The sequence below is a fragment of the Lissotriton vulgaris genome, chromosome 7 (genome assembly GCF_964263255.1).
Source record: "Lissotriton vulgaris chromosome 7, aLisVul1.2, whole genome shotgun sequence".
NCBI classification, from domain to species: Eukaryota; Metazoa; Chordata; class Amphibia; order Caudata; family Salamandridae; genus Lissotriton; species Lissotriton vulgaris.
The window spans coordinates 1,340,271,878-1,340,297,904 of NC_141695.1; the positions used below are offsets into that span (position 1 = coordinate 1,340,271,878).

Genomic DNA, 26,027 nt, shown 5'->3' on the forward strand with positions numbered 1-26,027 from the left:
ACAAGAATGAGTTAAAAAATGCACTATATGCACTTTATAACCTAGACAGGACAAAAAAGGAATTTAACAAATCGTCAGTCTCGGCATACATGGATAAGGAGTTGCATAGGTATCCTTTACCACTCTACCTCACTCTGCCAATGACTAATTGGGAAAGAACACTCCTGTTCCGTCTAAGGGCAGGAACTGTAAGATTCTTACTAAGTTTTCCCCTGGGCTATTGCTTGAAATCAGATTATAAACCATGCCCTTGTGATGGAGTGAGTACACAAAATGATTTGCATTTTTTCTTCTCTTGTAAATATTATTTAAAATATGTAAATGGTTTTTAACCCCGTTTTTTAGAAAACATAGACCCCTCTCCTTGGGGGACTCCTATCTGATGTTGCTCTCCCTGGACACTGATGAATTAGTTTTTCGCACCAGCACTTTCTTGAGACTTATTACTTGTGTTCATAAAATGATGGAAAATCCTTGAACCTCTGTTTTATATTAATTATCATAATCATCTGCTGCCTAATTTGAAAATGTTCATCTGTAAAGTTTTAAAAGGGAATTTTTATGATTCTTTGTAAGTGAGATTGCTTTTATGAATTTCTGAAATTCGAATAAAGATTTTTTGAATTGAATTGAATAATACATTTAAAAGAAATTCTTGCAGGATGTTTTTGCATTTGCACTTTCACTTATTTTGAGCGCACTCATGTATTTAGTATGTATGTATAATAAAAACGGTACTTCGTACTTTTATTATATATAGAATTTTAGGTTGCTGTATAATGAAGTTAACGTTTATAAAGTTTAAAGCTTGGCCTAAACTGTAATCAGTATTCCATCAAAAAGGTGAAACTGGTCTATTATCTGCATACTTGCACATTTAGTTGTAGCATGCTGCTAGTATCTCGCATTGCTCAACTTAATTGATATATGTATGGTTTTATATGCATTTTAATGTGTTACTGTTACTATAGCTCTGGATGATGTGTAAAATCTGAGCATTTTTGTATAGATATATATATATATTTTTATAAGGAATTCTTAGGAGCTCCAAATCATGCTAAATTAAAGTGAACCTTTCTCTTCTTCAGTGTCTGAAACAAAGCCATTGTGATGTCACTTGAGTAACAAAGCAGCAGCACCAGTGCACACATATCAGTTTTCCATTCATTTTTTACATGCCTTTGAGGTGAACAAGATAAAAACAAAATCAGCTGGACAAGGTGCAGAGCAATCTCTAGAAAGGGGAACTTATTAAGGTGGCTGACTTCATAGCCAGCCATGAAAACCAGAGAAGGGTAGGGTTGGTGAGGAATCTACAGAAGGATAAGAGTATTCACATGAAAATAAATTTCCGAACACAAGTAATTTTTTCTTCTGATGGATAATTCTAGCTGCAGATTTCTCATATTTTAAATACAGATTCCCCAAACCATATCCAACTAGGAGGTGGATTGAATAGCTGGTTAAACTAAGAAATCATGAAGGACAGAATGCATGATGTGGCCTTTCCTCTGAAGCTTCAAGCTAACCAGTACTGCTTTAGAAAAGCATAGATGGAAGTTTAAGTTGTTGCTATGCAGATCTCTGCAATGAGAACCCCTCACCCCTTGTAGTGCTGAACTAGAAGATTTAGCTCTAGTGGCGAAAGCCATTATTCCCTCTGAAGGTTCTTTATGAGCCAAATCGTGACATATCTTAATGCAAGTTAATGCATAACATTATCCACCTTGACAATGTCCTGGCTGGATGGCTTTCCCTGTTAATTGAAAAGTATTTTGTATGACCAATATAAAAATAAATAGCTCTCTGAGATCCAACCTATGGAGCTTCTCTTCTTAAGGGGTTTGAAATTTAATTAAATATCTACTTGTCCATGGAGCAGGTTGCTTTATAAATCTACTTGTCTCGTCACAAAATCCACGTGTCCCTTTTGTGCCATGTAATGCGGCGACAAATTATAGCAGCAATCTCATTATATAAGAGCTCTGGTAATAGCCTCTCTGATTATGCCTTGGCTCATACCATAGTAGGGTTTGAATTCTAGCAATTCCCTTATGTTGCCACTTTTATGCAGATCTCCATACTTGTGCTGAACGTAGTGGTAAGCAAAAGTTCCAGGGTTGGAATGCCCTTTTAAGTCTGTGAAAACGTACTATCGTGCATGTTTTAAGGGTTTTCAACAACTCTTCTATAATATTTCCCATACTGAGAAAGGTTAGAAATTTACTCGTGACAATGGCAGACGTAAAACGTCTTCCAGGGTTGGGATAAAAGTGGTTGGAGGGAAAGTGAACTTGCAAACAATCAGATTTTCGCATGAGCAAATCTATATATCAATAGTTGTTCACGCTAAAATGCAGTTCACAAATATTTTCTAGTAGTACTATTTCTTGGCCTACTTCCGTAAATTCTTGTGAATTCACAAAAGCAGTATATCTGTACTTTAACGCAAGGCCATATACCATGGGTGTACTTTTGAGACTTTCTTTAATAATTCAGCCCCAAATTAGGTCTTGGATTAACCTTGATCTTTTGTGTTTATAAAAATTCTATCTCTCTCTCTCTCTCTCTCTCTCTTTCTCTCTCTCTCTCTCTCTCTCTCTCTCTCTCTCTCTCTCTCTCTCTCTCTCTCTCTCTCTCTCTCTCTCTCTCTCGAGAGAGAGAGAGAGAGAGAGAGAGAGAGAGAGAGAGAGAGAGAGAGAGAGAGACTGGGTTCACTGTGAGTGACAGCATTCTGCTCTCTCACAAGGAGCATATCAGCACACAAAGTAGTTTTGTTCAGTGCCATGAACTACAGTGGCAATGTGTGCTTTTTGAGACCAAAAACAATATTTGCTTTTGCCAATGTTTGTTATAATGGTGAGGGCCCAGCCGCTCCCACACCAATAAGTGTTTACACTGATTTTCCGTTATGAATATTTTTGGGAAATACTAGCATACATCAACACATTACTAAATGATGCTGCAAAGAAATTGTACCTAAAATCTTACAGTATTTTAGCAAAACATTTTTTCCAACCTCCATTTATTTGTGAATTTTTTTTTTTTAAAACAAAGACTCATTAATCTTGCTTTCAAGCTTCTGCAAATATTTGCATCTAATCAGAGCATTCTGGGACCATTATACATAGCCTCATATTGCTAACCCTTGAAAACGTGTGTACACATTTTTATACTGGAATCACTGTTAGTGCAGTTGGAGCTTACAAAATGTACTTAGAGCACTCACCCTTATAATAAAGGCTTTGCATTAATGAACCATAAATACAAGGTTGAACAGCATTAACACATGGACACACATATTACCTTTACTGCAATGCCTGTCACTAATTTATAACTTGGCAATGTAAACTGGCACCCCATAGGGTTTGTACTGTAGGGGGTTGGGCCTACTTGTCCCATGGACAAAACGCACATGAAAACGTGTTGCCCTTGACCCCAAACAATATGTTCTGGGCATCAGGCTATAGGATTTTCACATCCCTGCTCTTCTTTAGTAGGACATGGAGGAGAAAATAATTCAGGTAATGTTAGATCCTGTTACATCTGGAAGGGCTTGACAATTTCAGTCAGCAAAGCAGCCCTGTTTCTTAGATGCAGCTTGTCAGGATAGAAGGTAGCGAAGGCAGTCTTGACACTTAGCGCCTGCAACTCACTTACGGTGCTTGCTTATATAACAGCTAACAGAACAATAGTCTTAAGAGTAAACAGCTACAATTTAAAAAAGTAAGAACCAGATTAGGATCACATTGTGGCATTATGAAAGGGGTAGGCAGAAACATGTTGGTTGTGCTCTTTAGAAACCTCATAACCATTGGTGATTTGGACACTGAAAAAGGCTGATAAGGCAGACAATTAGTCTTTAATTGTGTCCACAGTGCAACCCTGGTAGACCAAAGACACAGCAAAGAGAACAATGTATGGTAAATGGGCTTTAGGAGAGTTTACTTAGTTGACTGAATAACATATCATAAACATACCCCACCTCACAGAAAAACAAGTTACTTATTTTTGGGAACCCTCTTCCTAGTAGACAGTGTACCTAACCAAAGATTCCTCACTTTTGAATATTGCTCTCTTTATCCTTTCCTGATTTGCGGACACCAGCTCCTGCGGGTCATACCTGATTCTTGCCCTTGCTCCCGGATCTGCAGCCACAGGACGCCTGCCTTTGCTCCCGGTCTCCCCCGCCGCCGCTGCCTGTGGAGATCTTGGCGCGGCCACAGGGAGGGGAGACTGCAAGCACCAGCAGCCCTAGCAGCAGGACCCGGAAGCCGCCCACGAGACCTCGCGCCCGCTGGCGCTTTAAAAAACTAGGAGAGCCCCGGTGGAGCGGGTGCTCTCTTTAGCCTTTCCTGATTTGCGGACACCAGCTCCTGCGGGTCATACCTGATTCTTGGCCTTGCTCCCAGATCTGCAGCCACAGGACGCCTGCCTTTGTTCCCGGTCTCCCCCGCCGCCGCTGCCTGTGGAGATCTTGGCGCGGCCGCAGGGAGGGGAGACTGCAAGCACCAGCAGCCCTAGCGGCAGGACCTGTAAGCCGCCCATGAGACCTCGCACCCGCTGGCGCTTTAAAAAGCTAGGTGAGCCCCGGTGGAGCGGGTGCTCTCTTTAACCTTTCCTGATTTGCGGACACCATCTCCTGCGGGTCATACCTGATTCTTGCCCTTGCTCCCGGATCTGCGGCCACAGGACGCCTGCCTTTGCTCCCGGTCTCCCCCACCGCTGCTGCCTGTGGAGATCTTGGCGCGGCCGCAGGGAGGGGAGACTGCAAGCACCAGCAGCCCTAGCGGCAGGACCCGGAAGCCGCCCACAAGACCTCGCGCCCGCTGGCGCTTTAAAAAACTAGGAGAGCCCCCGCGTCGCGGGACGCGCTGGGCTAAGCCCGGGCAAAGGGCGGGACGTCTGTGGCCGTCAGTGGACGGAGGAGGACGGGACGGGCCAATCCCCTAACATCCATCAATTTGACATTGGACTTTGAACATTGAATGACATATAAGGTATTGGGGACAAGGGGCCCCTTTTCACACTTTGCTATATCTCCTGTTTCCTTGTATGTTGTTGATTCCTATCCTTTTGGGTACAGCGAGACTAGGTAAATTCTACTATAATGCCTGAAAAGGGGAACAAAAAGCAACCCTGCGTGTCCCATCCGATGACAAGGCATCAGACGGCTACAGCACAACCCCTCCCTAGCTTAACAGCCATCGACAAGATGCTTAAAAAAACTATTGGGGTTGTTGCTACAGCAATAGAGAACACGGAGAGGCGGTTGTCAATCACCCCAGTTGTTCCCCTGCAGCAACAGACAGGGGATTTTTCCATTGTTACTGTCAACCCCCCTGACTGTAGCTTGTTTTTTACATCATCCTTTGCGGAGTTACCATGTGCCCAGGTGGCCGCTAATGATGATACTAGCCCAGTAGCTCCCACAAGCCCTGCGCAAAATATGATGGGAAAAAATTAAATCCAATGTCCCAGAAGGAGAAGAATCAAATACCAAAGAAAATCAGCTAGATAGAGTATTCGACCGCTTGATGCGGCACCAGTTCCTACTAGCTCCCTGCCCTCCACCGCAGGAACTCCTGTTTGGGTTACACACTTATTACTCGACTGTCAGGCACAAATCGAACAGATCATTGGCACACACATCAGACCAATTGCATCTAAGTTGGACAGATTAGCCTCCACGCTAAATAACATTGGACTAGGGAAGGCTAGACCTGTGCTTCCACCGGGAAAAAGTGATAATAGAGCAGGCCCTACCGACCCTGAGAGTGCACCCCGCCCTGAAATCGCACAGCAAGCCAATGGGGTTGGTGGAAACCCTGCTATCAGGCAATCTCCCAATAACGAAAATGTATTTGTGCAGACCATGGATAGGCAAGTTAGCAACAATAGCCTCACAGAAATCCTACAACCAGCAGTGGACCTAAGCATAGGTATGGCTGCACCCCTGCACACTGGTGGGAAAAAAGCTGATGGTAGGAATAGCGCAGTGATTGGGGAGGGCGTTGGGGGTACAAGTGTTCTGGATCGACTGCGTCCTTTCAGTAAAAAAAGCTTAAGCAGTGACCAACCGAAGAAGCTGCCCTCTATTGATTTGCCCCCAGAATCTCTGCCATATGTAGTGGTTTTTGCTGGTGTTCCTCCTTTAGCACAGGGAAAAATTGAGAGCCAAAGCGATCTTAAGAACAAATGCATTCAATGGCTCAACTCCCACAGGCCCTCCCCTCCCTGTTTGGTCTAAAAGAATCCAGTTAGGGCCGGGTAAAACTTTAGATGGGTATCACATCTTTCCACTAAAGCTTTAAAGTAACCAAATTGTCCACGGCCATTGGATCTAGTGAAATATAGTGGCAGAGATATCAAGTGGGCCACTTATACATGAGGGGTTTGTTGTGATTACGTTTAGTCTGTTGTTTATTGTAAACATATTTTGATTGTTTTTCCATTTATCGTGTACCGTAATATTGTGTTTGTGTTTGTGTAATACTGTTGAATAATCATTTTTATCCCTCCAAGATACTTAATCTTGGATTTTAATTGTTTCGGAAGAATTGTATGAATTTATCTTGTTTTTATTGTTTACTTAAATGTAATTTTAATAAATCTAGATTGTAAACAAGACTATTTCTTTGTGGAAACCTATTTTTATGTTTGTCCGAATACCCATGGCATACTGTGACCTTTCCTTTTACAACAAGAAAGGCCTATAGTGATTAGTAGACTAGTTGACTCCAGGGATTTCCCCTTCTGACTAACTGCCTCCCCTCCCAGCGCCTCAGGTGAAATCATGTGTGTCAGAAGAGTGGACTGGATTGGTTCGGGCCCTAAAAGCTTGGCGGGTGATTGTGTGGTTATTAATTTTAGGCAACTCCGTGCGGTAAGGCACATTTGTAATGGGTTGCCTATTTGGTCGAACACCCAAATTCTCCCCTTAGACCTATCATATTTTTACCCTACAACCCAAAATAGAACTGGTCAGAGTGGAATACTCCAGTACTGTAGGCCTAAAAACAAATTGGAGACACCATCTTGGGAAGGGTTTTACCCGCACACTCCCTTACTCTCGTTATTTCCCCAAAGAAACTGGTTTAGCCCATTGGAAATGGTAGACTGACGCCCTGTGGTGCAGAGCTCCCCGCCAGTACAGGGTAACAATATGGGTAGGACCACAAACATAGCGGAGGGCAATGTTCTTATAACTGCCATTGAAAATTTAAAAGTAGGACAGCAATTGATTGCAATAGATGGGATCATATCTGGGGATACTATTCAAACCAGAGAAATATTAGGCGGTGAGATAGGAGAAAGGGAGCATGAGACCAGAAAACTAAATTCTAGTTCCGGCCTCATTGGCCTTTTGGAAGATGCACCAACCAAGTCAGGGGTAGCCGATGCGCAAATAAAGATCTTGTCCTGGAATGTGGCGGGATTAAAAAATAAACGGCCCATTCCTGAATGGGGTGCCTTTATGGCATCACACAATATCTGTATGATGCAGGAAACCTGGACACTAGAAGAGAGTACAATGCTGGGCTTTGCTACCTTTGATATCCTGGCAACAACGGGGGGTAGAGGAAGGCCATCGGGTGGACTGTCAATTTGGGTGGGTACTCACCTGGGCATTCGGGCAGTACAAATCCCAACCAACTCGCCCGACGTCCAGTGTGTATTACTTTCCCTGCAAAATAGGCCACAGGTAGCTATAATAAATGTATACTCAAGACCAGTTAAGCGGGGACTCGAGTCTGAGGCAATTGACGCACTAAAAAACTTCATTCAGCTGGTCGATTCTTCCACCATTTTAGTTTTGGGCGGAGACTTCAACTGCCAGTTTGAGCCCCTTGTGAGCCCAGAACTGGGTGAACAGGATGAAGTAGATCAGCTCTGGCACATCCCCGATCCGCAGATCTCCCAGGTCAAGGCATGGACCCCGCTTGTTTTGCAAATACAATCGCTCACACTAATGACATCCCTGAGAGCATGTAACAGGAGGGTGGAGCCTGATAGACCTGGGACGCATACGTTCAATAGATCAGATCAAACTTCGGTCATTGACTATATATTGATTGAAGCTAGGTATTGGGATAGGTTGCTTGAATTTAGGGTTCATACAAGGCATGATAGCGACCACAATGCTCTTGTCCTATCACTTAAACCTGGGAGCTTCGGGTTGACAAACCCACCGCCCGCCAAACAAGTGTTCCCCAACCCTTAATAATAGCTAATAATAGGTGAAGGGTAAAATGGCCATACTTTCAGGACTCCCCAACAAAACTCACTGAAATATATAGGATTGCTATCCCATTCATTTCTGATATGGGGGGGGATCTGGTTCCAGGGGAAGGGCTCCCGACATTCATAAGCAGCTGGCTGATAAGCTAGGGGATGTTTTTTATCCTGCGGGAGGTGCAAACCTTCCACGGATTAAGGTACATCCATTGTATAAAGCCTCCTGTCGAAAGGCAAAAAAAGACCTGTTGCTCACAATAAAAACCAAGGACACAGGAGCTATTAGAGACAAGCGCTCACTCTACAAAAAGGTAACCAATGAGGGTAGGAAGGAATGGGAGGTGAAGATGTGGGAGGAGCTCCGAACTGCATTGAAGTGTAGGGATCCCAAATTATTTTGGTCTATTGTTGCTACAGGCCTGAATGGGCTTACCCCTGCGCCCGCCCTGAATATCGCACCTACGATGTGGGAAATGCACTTTGATGCACTCTATGGTGTTACTGAGTCCGATACTATAATCTGCAAAACCGCTGAACCCCTGCAAGACCGAGGAGCCTCAGGGGGTGCAGATTATGAACAGGGGGAATTAGTGCCCACCCCAGGCCCCCATCATGAGCATCGACTGGTGGGGGCCTCGGGTGACACTTCATGGTGGGATCAACTGGTAGCGGGGAGTGAGTCCCATCTCCCTCGGTGTGAAATTATCACGCTGAGGGAGGTTGAGGTAGCAATAGGAAAACTACTTCCCAATAAGGCCCCCGGTCTGAATAAACTACCTGGTGATTTGTTTCGTACCCAGCCCAAAATTTGGGCACCCTATTTGGTTGTCTTATTTAACGAGATTTTGTTGGGAGCAGAATTGCCAGCTACTTGGTTGGGAGCCGAGATTGTGCCTATTTTTAAAAAAGGTTGCCCGCTTACCCCATCGAACTACAGACCCATTAGTCTTATAGATACATCACAAAAGCTAATGGGGAGGATCATTCTTGATAGGATCCTGGGGTGGATAGAAGAAAACGAAATACTGACCACATTCCAGGCCGGTTTTAGGGCAGGCATCTCCACCCTGGACCAAATATTCCGCTTGCAGGTCCTATTCTGGAAAACAGTAAGTGTGGAGGGTGGCAGCCTCTACCTTGTTTTTGTGAACCTGTGGGCCGCATTTGATTTGGTCCCTTGGGAGAAGTTGTGGAAGGTGCTATCAGATTTGGGTCTCCCTCCCTACCTACTGGCTATACTATCCCGACTCCACACAGGCAATTACGCACAGGTTAGGTGCGGGAGGCATGGTGACCTCACGGAACTCTTTCCTGTCCTGAAAGGAGTGCGCCAAGGGTGCGTCTTGGCCCCTACACTATTCAGTCTCTATATTAATGGTCTTGTAGACCAATTGAATGGTGTGGTGGACAATGATGCCCCAAAATTGATGACTGGGAGAGTGCCCGCTCTGATGTTTGCAGACAACACTCTGCTGCTGTCGAAAACATCATTGGGCATTCAAAGAACTCTTAATGGATATGCAGCATTCTGTGATTTGCGGGGATTGGAAATAAACTTGGAAAAAAACAAGTTCATGATTTTCAACCCTTCGAAGCAGACTCGCCCAAACCCAGTCTTAAATGGTACCCCCTAGAGAGGGTTAAGACCTTTGTATATTTGGGTATTACCCTGCTGGAGAGCTTTGATTGGAATACCCAAACCGCCAAGTCGGCGCTTAAACTATCCCAGGTAGTGGGGGCATTAGTAAAGTTCTCAAGGTGTCAGCCTTCAAACCGGCATCTCCGGCCTTGGAAATATATTGTCTTCAGGCTAGAACGGCTGCAATATATGGCGCTGAACTTTGGGGGCACAAACAGATACCTAACCTCAGAAGGGTGGAACAAAGCTTTATGAGGAACCTAGTCGGACTGCCATCAAGCACACCACTGATCCCTCTTAGACTAGATCTTGGGTTGGAGCCAATAGAGGAGATCACAACTGCAAGACCTATTATATATTGGAAGAGGCCGTGGTCAGTCCCAGAACCGGCCTCTTATAGAGCTGAGTTCTCTGAGGTTTGGACCTCACTTAAAAGCAAAAACATCCCATGGCTGCAACATATTAGGGCTGTTAGTACCCGGCTAGGTCTCCCGCAATTCTGGGAAATACCTGAGATGCATTGTCCTGGGATATCAAAAAAGGAACTGCAAACTCAGATTCGAAGGCAGAACTTTTTTGCACTACTGAGTTCTGCAACTATGGGTAGGCTGTCGGCAGAGTTCCTCCTAGTAAAAGTGGAATCTAAATTTGAGGAATTCATGGATGTAATACAACCTCCACTTGCGAAAAAGCTATATCTCCAGCTAAGACGTACCCTACCAATTAGGTCGCTCACATGCAAATGGTAATGGTCAAACAAAGAAGCTTGTCCGGCATGCGACTATAATAATGAAAATGTAGCTCATGTAATGTTTTTCTGTCCTGCATATTCAACAATTAGGAACTGTTGGTTGATCCCAATTTGTAGGAATCTCAAGCTTCGACATTTTGCTCAGGCTTGTCGGATTCTGACATATGATACCCATCCCCCCATAGTGTTTGCCGTATCTCGATATTTATTCAGCATGTGGCATAGAAGACAAAGTTTTATAACCCATTTGTAACAATCATGATATTTTATACCGCTGTCTTCTGATAACTTACTAGTTTAATTCTCTTTTTAAAATAACGATTTGTTTAATATTTATTGTCTTAATATTATGTGCTTGTATGTATTTTATTTGCACTTTTATGGTCTTTGACCGAAATAAAGTTATCAAGTTATCAATATTCCCCAAGCGTCAGAGAGGACACAAAAACTTTTGAGCAGTACTTCTGATTGCCAATTTGTGCCACAATATGGCCCCTCACTTATGCCAATCCACTCAGAAATTACATGCAGGGCCTAAATAGACTCCACTACCAGGTATTGATTTCAGTTGCTTCTGAGGCTGCCCACGTAGAGCCCCAACAGCAAATTGGCTTTGACTAGTGGGTAGATTCCAATATATAGGATCTTATTAATGAATAGAGGCAAATTCACAGAAGAGGGAGGATGGCAGGGTGGCTTAGGAATCAGCGGTTAGATAGAATCTATACCGGAAAAAAGCATTGCCTAAAGTAGGAATCTTCTCATGAAGGCTTCTAACTGCAGATTCTTCACCTTTTGAAAAGATAGCAGAGAACCACCTATTAGGAGGTGGATCTGTGAATTGGCTCAAACCAAAAAATCCTATAGGACTATGTGAGTGAAATGTCCTTCTAGGTGAACCCGGCTGTCAGACAGCCGTGCTTTACAAATGTATGGAGCGACGCCAACTTAGCAGTCTGGCAGATGTCCAGGACAGGAACTCTACATACCAATGCAGTGCTAGCAGCTTTGACCGTTCTGGAATGGGATTGCAGATCTTCAGGAGGCTGATTTTTGGCCAAAGCATAGCAGCTCTTGATGCAAAGTAAAATCAGGAAAAGAGCTGATCATCCAACAAGTGTTCTTTGGACAATTCATTAAAAAAAGATTGATGGTGTTCAACTATTGTCGATCAATCTCCATGCAAGAAGATGGAGATAACAAAGGCCTTAGTGAGAACCCTGACATGCTAATTCGACAGCAAGCCCACCAGAGGGGCAGCCTGATCAGAGAACCAATGCACAAGCTCAGGAGTTCATGATACTATACTCTCCATGCCCAATCTGGGGGCAATAGGATAACTTGGACCTGGACATTTCTGATCTTCTAAAGAACTCAGGGCAAGAGTGGTATCAGCTGGAAAGCATACAGGAGTCCTGAGTTCCACTCATGGTGGGGTGGTGCTCAGTAAGAAAAGAACTTTCCTCAGTGCACCTAGGTGACGCCTACGTATCTGTTGTGGACGTTACTTCTGGCATGGGTGATGGTACCTGCAGAGCCAAACAACACTACCTACCGGCGAACAGGGGTACTGCTCATGAAAAATCTTCCAGATCTAGTCTGACACCTGGGAAATTCAAAGGCAAGGAATCTGAGGCTAGAAGTCTCTATTAGATAATGTGCATTAATGGACTTCGGAGTCATACTCCCTGCCGAGAACATCTTATTCCTCCAAGCTTCTAGTCTTTTTCACTCTAAATCTGAAAGTCAGCTGTAAAGTGTCCCACTGATTGACCTGATTAGTAGTATGCCTGGAGGACAAGACTTTCAGTTGATGGTTGGATTGACAAGAAGGATGAGTCACCTGGAGCCAGTCAATAACGCTGCGCCACTATCCTGTTGACTGCAGGGGTGAAGATGATATGCCAGCCAGCCAAGATGTAATCCAAAAGGGCAACATTCAAAGGCAACAGGAGTTCCACCTTTAAGAACTTGGGACTTAACTTCAGTCATTTAGCTGTAAGTCTAAGACTTCAGCAGCATTCTTCAGCACCATATGTACCAATATCACTTTAAGTGTGGGTGTTTCAATGGGAATTTCCATATAAAATTCAGGGGAAGTGTCAGGCCCCTAGCTTGAAAGGTCTTGTAATGCTTTTCCTTGGTCACCATCATCATCCCCACAAGAATAAGGGTCTAAAGCTTCTGAATTTGTGCCAAATAGGTCATGAATAATACTTCTGTATTCCTCCTCCTCTACCAACCTTTGGGCCTCTCTTCGCATCCTGTTCTGTGGCACGATTTCGGGGTTTGATGCCAGTGGCAGAGGTGGCATCATTCAAGGGACTATCTGATGACGCATTGAGTAGCAAAGTGCGGGGTCAAACAAGTGAGGAGTCGGCTTAGGACTAGGTGGAACGGAATTGAGCTGTGCCAGCAACATAGGCAGGGACAGTGGGAGGTCGAAGGAGACATGGGACCCAAAAGCACTTTGGATGGCCCCAATGCTCTTGCAAAGATTGAGTGCATGGCATTAACAAAAGCTTCTCAAATACTTTGAGGATTTGGATACTTCTTAACCATGAAATTGTGGAGTTCGTCACAAAGGTAGTGGCAATACAGCAAAGGTCTAAGCGTACCTGTGATTCCTGGTACCAACCTTGGCTTTAAGTATTGCTTTGGTTTTGACATGCGGTATTTAGGGAAAAAGACAATATATAGCAAACTAATGGTAATTATATCGCCCTTGTATCGACCTCATATCACATGCTGTAAATTAAATGATAATAATTTGCTGAGACAGTGATGTATAACAATGATTTGATTATTTTATGTATTCCCTACGAATAGCAAACTGAACAGAACGTAGGGGTCCCCATTTTTTCCATACAATTGACATGCGGTATGTCACAGACAAAACAAGTTTGGGTTTCTGTACCACAACTGAGACTTACCTCCTGTTCTGGAAACCTTCAAATATATATATTTTTACATATTCAGAAGAGGCCTCTGACGGACTGATTTAAATTAAAGTTGTAATCAATAAAGGTGAGAGAATAAACTACTCCATAGCCCTCATGGAGTACCTGTCCTCCACATTTAGAGATGTCCGCTAGCCCTACAAACATCCACACACAGTAACTCAGGTGGTCGCCCTAAGGGCTTGGCAAAGAGGGTACAACATCACAGTTGCATCAGAGTACCCGCTCCACCAAACTCTAAATCAGGCCCCGAGTCTTGTGGAGGATTTAAACCTATTCCATTACAATAAGGGATACGTTGTGGCTGTAGGTAAGCTTGTTACAATAAAACCTTCACGGTGGTTCTACTTACAGGCCTGTTGTTTACACCATTTAAATCCACCCCTCTTTTGTGGCAGGCTTAATATGTGTAAGGACGAAAATCGCTGACAATTTCTGAAGTTAAGTCATTTCTCACATTTTAACTGTGTCCCTCTTCGTTCCACTGTCTTTTTGCTATTTGGCAAGCTTGATGGGTTCCTGATATATATGAACCCTTCAAAGAGCAAATTGGCATTCTGAGGCTCCACACAGTTTCAAGGGGGTAGGCAGCCCCTAACACCTCAGTCAGACTCTCCCTAAACCCTCCCTTGGCAGATATCCATATTTACTAACTTCACCAAAGGAAGAGGCTTAAGACTTAGAGGAATAGCTCTCTGTTTATTTTTTATTGCGGTCAAAGAGTCTTAAACCATAAAGTTCAGAGGAACACTAACATTGCATTCAAGGAATTATTTATTTTTAAGAATGGAAGTCTGCCACCTGCTGCTTGCCAAGGGAGGGTTTTTAATTTGTTCACCAATGCAGGTTCTAACAAGCTACATACTATGACTTTCTTCACATTTCAGAATGACAATCAGATGTGTGATATTAACGGTCTGTCCCAGTAAATTAATCCACCATTTCTCCCTCCAACCTATGCCTACTCAGGGGCATAAACGTCAAACAAAATATATCAGAATGGACAACACAGTGCAGAACTCAGTTTAATGGACAATGATCATACAAACCTGCTTAAAGCTGCCAACTTACTGAAAACCATAAACTGCGCCCATCTCTTTCTCCCTTCTCCATCCATAATTCTACTACGCCCTGGGTACTATAATATGATAAACCTACCTCCATGGTCCTAGCGCACAACATGTCAACACTAGCCTCACATGATCAACATAAAGTATACACACTTCTAACAATACACCACACATGGCGTAGCGTGGTATCCATGAGGGCAAGCGCTCCAGCGTCCCACGTAGGGATAGTAAGTGCTATATAAATGTTCCACTGGAAAATAGAGAAATACATTGTGAAGTAAGGTACTGCACTTGAAATCAGAGCACTGCTGTGGCATCTTAGATCCTGCATGGAAGAAAAAGTTACTTACCTTCTGGAACAATCTTTCTAATGGATACTTTGTCTACCTGCAGATTCCTCACTTTTTATATATCGCAGGTGTCAGACTGAATTCAGAAACGTTTCAATAGCTCTCCACTTTGATAGGAGAATGTAAGAAACTGAGTTATTGCTTGAGGAGGATTGTAAACTCAAATCAAGCAACAACCACAATCCTTGTTCTGGTGAACCAAAACAGTCACTTAATTAACCTACCCTTTAGTAACTTGGCACAAAGCTCTCAGGGGCAGATTTACAAGACCCTTGCGCCACTTCTGCGTCACTTTTAACTTGGAAAAAGTGATGCAAAAGTGGCGCAAGGGGCTTGTAAATCTGCCCCTCAGATTTACTTAGATGCAGCGTGTGAAGTGTTTAATGCAGCAAACAAACAGTAATGAAATGAAACACAACACAAGAAAAATCCCGCACCAATTTAGAAAAATAATGAAATGTTAATAAATAATTTGACACAAAAACAACAAAAACCCAGTCAGTAGAATGCGGGCAATTACATTTTAGGTTCAAATCCTTTTATTGAGTTTGACATTGAAAAGAATAATAAAAAAAAAAAAACTTCGACCAACATCCACTGGCGGGTGAGTTACAACAAGTAAAAAGGGAGAAATCTGAAGAGAATAGACAAAGAGATGGGGACAGTAAAGTGGGGGAAATGAATTACCTATTTAGCTGAAATAATGCCCTTCAACATAGAAACAAGGTACATCGCCTGTCTAGAAACTCAAAGCGAGTGCCATATCAATTGTTTCGTTTCAAAAACTTTATTCGATACATAAAATGAATCATAAAAGTATTGAATAAACAATTCATCTTGCCTCATAGTGTTAAAAAGGAATACTAAATTGAAAACACAATTATACCAATAACTTATAAAAAGACATGATGATAACAATAAGAGAAAAATAATTTTCAATTAAAAAATTTCTATACATGTGGTGCTACCCATAGTTCTTCCTAATCTTTAATGAGATTCTAATGAAATTTAACATTGCACAACAGGTTTCCACAGTGGATAGTGATGACAAGTATTCGTACCCTTCCTTATAAGTGCAAGGTTGTCTCTCCTTCAGGATTGGTTTAATAAACCGGAGTCTTGGCTCTTTATACAAAGAGCAAAAAAGGACCAGGTGTAAAGTACTTTGCCTATCCCTGTTATTACAAGGACAAGGGGGCAGTCTCTCACACCAACCCCCTTGTTTCGGAAAGGCAAGTAAGAAATGGAGAATCTCCAGTCTAAACCTTGTTAAAAGGAATCGCCATTGCGTGTTAAGGGTAAATGTTAAATAGAACTGTGGTTGGGGTTTAGAGGTGTTAACAATACCATTATCAATTACATTATCCATAGAAGGCTGGTTCAGTGACTTCAGATACTTTGCCTTTATGTCCACCTTATAATTCCCCTCGATTTTTCCAGGGTTGTTAAAATAAGAACTAAGTCCAATTTTGTTCAGCATATTACAGACATAAGACAACCAGGGGATCTGTTTTGAGTTTTCTAAAGCCATGCAATCAGTGATAATATCCTTAGTTAGTTGCAGGTCTTCAGATTGCCAAATTTTACCCCATAACAGTAAAGGGGACAAGCGGATTGTATCGGTAACACTGACCATGCCAATTTCATTGTGGCAGAAAGTGTTTGAGGAGCTTTTTGGAACTGATAGGACCCTTTTTATAAAGTTATTTTCCACCACCTGTATCACGGCAGGCGTTTCAGTCCCCCACACCCCTGCCCCGTAAGTAGCTACAGATAAGCATTTTGAGGTATAAAGGGTTCTGAGATGCATGATGTGCTTTTGCCCCAATTTGCTACAGAAGCGAAAAATACCCTCTATCGCCCTTGTCATGTTCTGGGCTCGGGCCTTCATTACCGGTGTCCAACTTAGTTTACTATCAAACAGATTACCAAGGTAGTTGAAGCTTCCCACTTTCCCAATTATGCGGTTGTTTACCACGAACTTCCTAATGGATGACCCCTTTGGGCCACATGACATTACAAACGATTTTTCAAAATTTACCTTTAAATCAAGATCAAGCATGAATTTGTTAAATGCATCTAAACACACTTGCATGCTGTTTCCTGTCAATGTCATTAGGACAGTATTGTCCGCATACGAAAGCATGGGAACGCTTTTACCATTAATTTTTGGGAAGTCACAACCCTGATTTAGTAGGTATTGTTCTAATCCATTTGTGTAAACCAAGAAGAGGAAAGGCGCCAAGATGCATCCTTGACGCACACCTTCGGTAGAAGGTATCAGTTTTGTTATTTCCCCTCCAGTGCCAAATCTGATGGATACATTTGTTGCTTCATGTAACCTACGGAGCAATGTAACTAAAGGTTCCTCAAAGCCCATGTCGCTCATCATCCTCCACAACTTATGCCTACAAACGGTATCGAAAGCACTTGTCAAGTCCATGAAGGCTAGATGTACAGGAGATTTTTTGGCCTTCATGTACTTGCCCAAGATCAGTGCCAAGTTAAGGCACTGCTCATTTGTACCCTTTCCACGTCTAAACCCATACTGGGAGTCAACTATCAATCCAGTAGAATCTGCCCAACTTTCTAATCTCGCCAAGATTACCCTGCCCAGAATTTTGCATGAGGCATCTATTAAAGAGATCGGGCGGTAACAACGTGGATCAGACCTATTACCTTTCTTAAAAATTGGCACTACAGTTGCCTCCTTCCATGTGCCAGGGATACGGCCAACCACTACAGCTTTGAAAACATTCAATAAAATGGGTGCCCACAGACTAACATTGGACTTAAAAAGATCCAGAGGAACAGCATCTGGGCCTGGGGCTTTTAATGATGCTCCTTTCCCTAGGGCTTCCTCAATCTCAGTCAATGTAATTGAAGAGCTGAGGGTCAAAGCCGAGGGAGGTGACACCAGGTCCCCTGTCCCTTCGATGCTTGCCATTATAGCATAAGAATTGGGATTAAAAATCTTACTAAAATGTTGAACCCATTGTTCAGCAGTGACCTGCATTACTATAGATTCCTTGTTATCACTCTTAAAAAGGGGACGATTGATAACCTCCCAAAAGAGCCTACTGTCTTTTAGTTCAGCTGCCTTTTCAAGATCGTCCCACGCCATGCCTTTCAGGTCCTGCTTTCTTTTTGTGATAGCGTCCCTATAAGCCTTTCTACTGACCCTTACAAGCTCTTTATTTCTTGGCTTTTGGCACAGAGCTAATTTCAATGATCGATGTGTGGCAGAACACACGGAGTCAAACCATCTAAAAGCCTTTTGGCCTCCCTTCCCTTTGGGTTTTTTTAAGCACTCTCCTACATGGCAACACAACTTCTCGAAACTTTCTATAACCTTATGTGGGTCAGATCCTGGTGCTAAACATAATTCTATTTCAGATTTACAATTTACAACAATATCTTCCTCCAGTTTAGACACATTTACCTTCCCCCATTTCAGAGTAACACCCTGGTTTTTGTTATACTTGAACGGCTGTTCCCAAGTCCTTGGTGATTCTTTTGTTGGTACCCACAATGATAATATTAAAGGGTTATGATCACTAGTTGGATTTGCCACCACCTCCAACTTTTCCACATACTTAAGAAAGGTACTCGATACCAAAACAAAATCAATTGTACTCATCTCCCCCCTCAAACCCTGAAAAGTTGGTATATGCAGGGTGTCTGGAGGAGACCAGGGGTCTACTATACACAAGTCATTTGTGATGATAATGTTATTCAAAGCGTCCCCCTGTGATGTATGCCTGAAATGGTTTAGGGGCTGGGCGTTCAAATCCTCTAAACCACACACATTCGATCCTCCATGGTTGCACAATGTACAATTAAAGTCACCAACCCAGATGAGAGGCGAAGAAGGGTGCCTACTGCGGACTTTACCCAAAGCATCCTCCAAACCTTGAATTATTGAGGTATCATGTCCATTAAAGATGTTATAGTACCAATTAATTAGTAACACTGATTCAGGGAAAAGATGTTCCAATAACAGCACTTGGTACCAATTTGTCTCTACCAGTATCGAGGTTTTGAGCTCCTGTAATTTTGTTGACAACGCTGTCATTATTCCACCTTTTGCCCTCCCCGATGTAGATGGGACGGCCGAGACAGCAAATGTTTGAAAGCCCTCGATGTCACAAGCGGTCCTGGACCATGTCTCTTGTAGACACAGAATTCCATGAGCTTCCACAAAGTCTAACCATATCTCATCTTCTAGTTTATTTATTATTCCGGAAATGTTCCAGGACAGTAGAGATGTTAATGATGATGATGAAGGCCCTTGTATTCCATGATTACTTCCCAAGGCATCTCTTGCGACAGTGGTATTTTGTTCGAGCAGTGGTAACCTATTCCTTTCATGGCCCTTAACGATGTTAACCATTGGCATAACATCAGTCCCTATCTGCAGATGTCCAGCATTCACGTTATCGCACTCAGGAGTTACCTGCACTAGGTCACCATCATTAATGCATATCCCTGGTTCTTCATTCGTTCCCCCATTCAGAGTTGAAGATACAATGTCTTTGATCCTGGGTGGTAGTCAGTCTACCTCATCCAAGTTCATTAAAGGGTCAAAGCGATTCCTCAATGGGATATTGTTGTTGTAGTTATTATTTGGGAACCAACCAGGATAGTCTGTGCCCCTAAACCTTGGTCTTCGTGGGTTGTAAGGGACCTGTGTAAAATTCCCCATACCTGGTGGCCCCATGAATTGAACTGCCTCGTGCCAAGGGCTATAATGGTGATGCGGGCCTTGATTCATATTCAGGTTATGTGTCCAACCCGTTTGATATCTGCCATTTATGCTATGTCCTTGGTGGAAAGGATTTTGATCAGGGATAGTCTGATAGAGGTTGGGATAAAAATATTCAAGACCCACACACTGAATGTCCCCCATCCTCCCGAACCTAGCCTTACTACATATAATATCCTTGACCCAGTTATCTCTAAAGTTTATCAGGATGCAATCGCCCTCCAAGTCTTTTTTACTTGGTCCAACCCAGGGGACCCTCCGTACACTTAGGATTTTTGTAACAGTGTCCTCAGTCAATGGCCTATTTGTATTTAGCCAAAATTTGGTTTTGTTTAAGAGGTCCTCGTTTTTCTCATATTTATTCTCTGGGATTAATGGGACACCTGTCAGGATTGCCATGTAAGGTGCGGACTCCGGGGGTATATTTACATAGATCTGTCTGCCTTGTAGTGGGGTTTTACTAGGGGCCTGAGGTTTGCTCGACGGGGTTTCTTTCACTTCAGTGCTAATCGGGGCGGGCGCAGTAGTATTAACCGGTGTAGTTACCAACAGCGAGTTACTTGGCTTATGGCCCAATGTATTCCCCTGCTTGATTTTTATTAAGGGTGCTGGCACTGCACAGGGGGTGGTACAAGCGATAATACCACTAGAATCTACAGGTGTTATAGATAGAGATTGATGTATCAGGTTGGTCTTCGGACCCTTTTTCCCTAAACTGGTGTTATTACTATTAGTCTTGCCAACAGTGGAAACTGGTTGTTTTTTGTTTCCTACCAGACTCTCCAATAGGGCGGTGTTCTTAGATGTTAAAAACTCCAGTTGATCTAATTTTGAGTTAATTATTTGTGTTTTCTCCATCAGGGGATTCAGTACACTTTTTATAAGTTTCTCGAATCCGACCATTAGATCTTTATCTTCCTTGCAAGGGTTTTTTTTCCCTGGATGTGAGAAGTTCTTTTCAATGTTGGAGAGTTGGGATCCTATCTGTGATAATCTATCCTCGAAGGGATTTAAAAGCTTTTTAAGCGTCTCCCACACCACAGTCAAGAATTCGACATCTTCCCCATTTATAACACAAAGTGGTCTCTCATTATTTTCCTTCACTATTGTCAGTTTATCCTTGTCTTGAATTATCGCCAGCGAGTCTACATCAACCTCTGATGTGAGGTCAGAAGGCTGTGTATTAATCGCTGGGGACGGAGATGGCAACTTGGTGGATAATTGAGACTTAGCAACCTTTACTTTTTTCCTAGCGTATGATGTTTGTATACCACGCTTCCTTTTAGTATTTGGCCCTCGCTGTTTGATTTCAGGGGTTCCTTCAGTCTGCTCTGTAGATATTAATTTTAAACCCAACACCGACACACCTTTTTTACACTCCTTCGTTTCCTCTACTGACCCCATCATAGGTGTTTTTAAAGAGTTAGGGGATGATGGTGGTGATGGTAAAATCTCCTTTGGTATGGGTGTAGTGGGAACAGTCGGCTGGTGGATGTCTGCAGTTATTTCAACCAGTTTCAGTGGCGGGCCGGTGAGACGGTCAGGGGTTTTGGCAAAGGCAATAGCACCTAAAGAGGATTTTTTGGCCGCAGCTAACTCCTGTGACAGCCTCCTTGCAGCGTCCAGTTCAGATGAAACTCGACGTTGCATTTTGGCAATCTCATTATCTATAGCAGAATGAGTTTTGGTAATGAAATCGTCTAGGGTTCCATTTTTTAGTTTAGATTTTGCAGCCCTCTCCTTGTACTCCCGGGATGACATGGTATCAGGTGATGACGATAGAGCCCGTATGTTGGGACCTAGAGGGCTGGCCCAGTCCAGTCCACTCAGTCCTCGAACGGCCTCAAACGGCCCGCTCTTTGCCCGGTCTTCGCCCCGGTCTTCGCCCCGGTCGCTCCCGCGCCGTGGGTGCCCTACCCGATGGAAATAGGGGAGGGCAGGGGGCGGTGCCGGCAGGGAGAGCGGCCACAGGTGGTGCACGCAGGGACTCCTGGTCAATGGAGTCCCTGTTAGGCAGCTCGCAGCCCTGCCGGTGTCCAGGGGTTGATGGTGGTTTAGAAGACAGGCTCCCCCTTCTCCTCCTACTCGAAGAGAGTCGCGCTACGCAGCGGGACCCGCGCAGCGGGTCCGGCAAGGCGTTGCAGCGTTGCAGCGTTGCAGGGAAGCAGCAAAACACGAGGCTCCAAGGCGCTGGTGAGTCCGTGAAAATATCAATCAATACTGTTTTTTGTGGGTATAAGGTGGAGGATACGTAAGTAGGCTGGGAAAGAAAATTCTAAGAATTCTTGGGACAGGAATTTCAGACAGGGTCCCCACATCTTGTTAAATTGAGGCAGCTTCTGCTCTACCGAGGATGTTAACTTCTCCATAGCAAGGAGATCCCAGATTTTGTAGATTCAGTCAAAGTGAGTGGGTATTGTAGCTGTAGTGCTAGCAATACTTGCTTGGTAGAGCATAGAGCCAGAGTGATGGCTCGTCCACGCGTGGATTTCAAGTGATAAGTCAGGGCATTCAGAAGACCCAGGAGAATGTTGTTTGGGAATATGGGAAGTTCGATGTTATACATTTGGTCAATAGAGGCAAAGAACTACTAAAGCTTTGTACACTGCCAAAGAAGGGGGGTTAAAGTTCCCACTTGGTTGCAGCCCCTCCAGCAACCTGCATATCCATCTCTCTTCCATTGAACTGTTTGCGCAGGGGTATAGTACCTATAGTGGGATTGTTTAAGGAATGTTCTTTTGCCTGAGGTGCTATGTACTGAAGAATGGGAATGGGCTCACTTTTGAATGGCTGACTATTCTTTAGAAGTGAAGAGGCGTTCACACTTTTCTCCAAGTGCAACAGTGCTGAGGATTTGACGGGGTTCTGTAGAGTGTTGAGAAAAATGTATATGTCGGAGAGGAGACGTCATCAGCATTTTAAGTGTGAAGCCATTTCTAGAATGGTAAGAGAGGATGGCTAGCATGAGGCAGATGCAGGGCTAAGTGACCCAGTGTTGGATGGCTAAGTACTGACACTGAGTGGCGGATGGGATATGATAATGTCACTGGATCTGTGCAAAGTCCAACTGAACCCATCTCTTTCACCCTTTCCATCCATCATTCTACTAAGCCCTGGTTCCTATAATATGATAAACCTACCTCCGTGGTCATAGCGCACAACATGTCTACACTTGCCTCACAGGATCAACATAAAGTACAGACACGTCTAACAACACACCCCACATGGCGTAGCTTGCTATCCACAAGGGAAAGAGCTCCAGCATCCGACGTAGGGATAGTAAGTGCTATATAAATGTTCCAATACAATACATAACAATTACTGGTGATATACTGGAAAGCTTTTACATGATTTATAACATCTCAGAGAAAAGATAGATTTTCTCACCTGAGCGAGGAGATGGGGGAGGGCCCTGTTCTGATCCTGAGTACAACAAGAATAGTGCAAATTATTACAAGACGCGCAAGTGCACAAGAGTGCAAACTGTGGAACCTTTCAGGATTTCTATGTCAGAGAGTTAAATATGAAGCACTAAACTAGAACACAGAATGCTCCACCTCACTGCAGTGCAGGAATGTGGAGTATCCACTGGAAAGTAGAGAAATACCTTGTGATGTGAGGTACTGCACAAGAAATCAGAGCACTGCTGTGGCATCTTAGATCCAGCATGGAAGAAAAAGTTACTTACCTTCTGGAACAATCTTTCTAGTGGATACTTTGACTACCTGCAGATTCCTCACTTTGTATATAACGCAGGTGTCAGACTGAATTCAGAAACGTTTCAATAGCTCTCCACTTTGATAGGAGAATGTAAGAAACTGAGTTCTTGCTTGAGGGGGGTTGTAAACCCAAATCAAGCAACAACCACAATCCTTGTTCGGGTGAACCAAAACAGTCACTTAATTAACCTACCCTTTGGTAGCTTGGCACAAAACACTCAGACTTAACTTAGATGCAGTGTGTGAAGTCTTTATGCAGCACACAAACAGTAATGAAATGAAACACAACACAAGAAAAATCATGCACCAATTTAGAAAAATAATCAAAAGTTTAAAAATAATTTGACGCCAAAACAACAGAAATCCAGTCAGTAGAATGGGGGCAATTACTTTTTAGGGTTAAATCCTTTTATTAAGTTTGACTTTGAAAAGAACAATACAAAAAAAACTACGACCAACATCCATTGCGGGTGGGGACCAAGTGAAAAGGGAGAAAACTGAAGAGAATAGACATAGAGATGGGGACAGTAGAGTGGGGGAAATGAATTACCTATTTAGCTGAAATGATGGCCTTCAACATAGAAACAATGTATATCGCTTGTCACAAAACTGAAGGTGAGTGCTATATCAGTCAATACTGTTTTTTGTGGGTATAAGGAGGAGGATGTGTAAGTAGCCTGGGCATGTCAATTCTAAGAATTCTTGGGACAGGAATTTCAGACAGGGTCCCCACATCTTGTTTAATTGAGGCAGCTTCTGCCCTACTGAGGATGTTAGCTTCTCCATGGCAAGGAGATCCCAGATTTTGTAGAATCAGTCTAAGTGAGTGGGTATTGTAGCTGTACCCCAAAGTGCTAGCAATACTTTCTTGGCAGGGCATAGAGCCAGAGTGATGGCTCGTCCACCCGTGGATTTCAAGGGATACGTCAGGGCATTCAGGAGACCCAGGAGAATGTAGCTCTGGAATCTGGGGAGTTTGATGTTATACATTTGGTCAATGGAGGCAAAGACCTCGGTCCAGTACTGCTAAAGCTTTGTACACTGCCAAAGAAGGTGGGCTAACGTTCACACTTGGTCGCAGCCCCTCCAGCAACATGCATATCCGTATCTCTTCCATTGAGCTGTTTGCGCAGGGGTATAGTACCTATAGTGCGATTTGTTGAGGAATGTTCCTTTGCCTGAGGTGCTATGTACGAAAGAATGGGAATGGGCTCACTTTTGAATGGCTGACCCTTCTTTGGAAGTGAAGAGGCGTTCGCACTTTTCTCCTAGCGCAACAGTGCAGAGGATTTGACGGGGTTCTGTAGAGTGTTGAGAAATATATATGTTGGAGAGTAGACGTCATCAGTATGTCTAGTGTGAAGCCATTTCTCAAATGGTAAGAGAGGATGGCTAGCATGAGGCAGATGCAGGGCTAAGTGACCCAGTGTTGGATGGCTAAGTACTGACACTGAGTGGCGGATGGGATAAAGAATGTCACTGAATCAGTGCAAAGTCCAACTGCGCCCATCTCTTTCACCCTTCTCCATCCATCATTCTACTAAGCCCTGGTTCTATAATATAATAAACCTACCTTCATGGTCATAGCGCACAACATGTCAACACTTGCCTCACAGGATCAACATAAAGTACAAACATGTCTAACAGCACACTCCACGTGCTGTAGCGTGCTATCCACGAGGGCAAGCGCTCCAGCGTCCCAAGTAGGGATAGTAAGTGCTATATAAATGTTCCAACACAATACAAAACAATTACTGGTGAAATACTGGAAAGCTTTTACATGTCCTATAACATCCTAGAGAAAAGAGAGATTTTCTCACCTGAGCGAGGAGCTGGGGGAGGGGCCTGTTCTGATCCTGAGTAAAACAAGAATAATGCAAATTATTACAAGACGCACAAGTGCACAAGAGTGCAAACTGTGGAACCTTTCAGGATGGCTATGTCAGAGAGTTAAATATGAAGCACTGAACTAGAATACAGAACGCTCCACCTCACTGCAGTGCAGGAATTTGGAGTATCCACTGGAAAATAGAGAAATATATTGTGATGTAAGGTACTGCACTTGAAAACAGAGCACTGCTGTGGCATCTTAGATCCTGCACGGAAGAAAAAGTCACTTACCTTCTGGAACAATCTTTCTAGTGTTGTGTGGCGTTTAAGGCTGTGGTTGAATTTTCCCGATACATGCCCTTATATAGGTACAACTCATGTTGCCCTTATATAGGCATAGAAATGAAGCCCTTATTTAGGCATAGCCCATGCTACCCAAATACAGGCATGGCTACTTCCATCCGTTCACCAAAAGTCACAACGATTTCGTGGAAAACCAGCTTAAGCCATTAGGGAACGTCCCCTTGCTTGAATATTGATTTCTCCAAGAACTCAGTTACTTTACAATGAACAACTATTCCCCACGGGTTCATTTATGATGTTCATATACCTGACTTTACGTCAAACTATGGCATCCCAAAACACCTTCAAGGTATAAATATATCTTCACTTGCTATAGCAAGATACAGTGATTTGGAGCTGTTC

At 43.4% G+C, this 26,027-nt stretch overlaps 1 protein-coding gene across 1 annotated transcript in view; it reads right to left on the reverse strand.

Annotated features, from left to right (window-relative positions):
• The window catches only part of LOC147703652 (uncharacterized), a 1,900,603-nt gene that overhangs the window by 69,755 nt on the left and 1,804,821 nt on the right, over positions 1-26,027 (reverse strand). The window contains exons 32-34 of the mRNA XM_086929537.1: positions 25,313-25,348; positions 23,161-23,196; positions 16,690-16,699 (exon numbers count right to left, since the gene is read on the reverse strand). Coding sequence (XP_086785663.1) covers positions 16,690-16,699; positions 23,161-23,196; positions 25,313-25,348 — 82 coding nt within the window. The remainder of the gene's footprint in view (positions 1-16,689; positions 16,700-23,160; positions 23,197-25,312; positions 25,349-26,027) is intronic.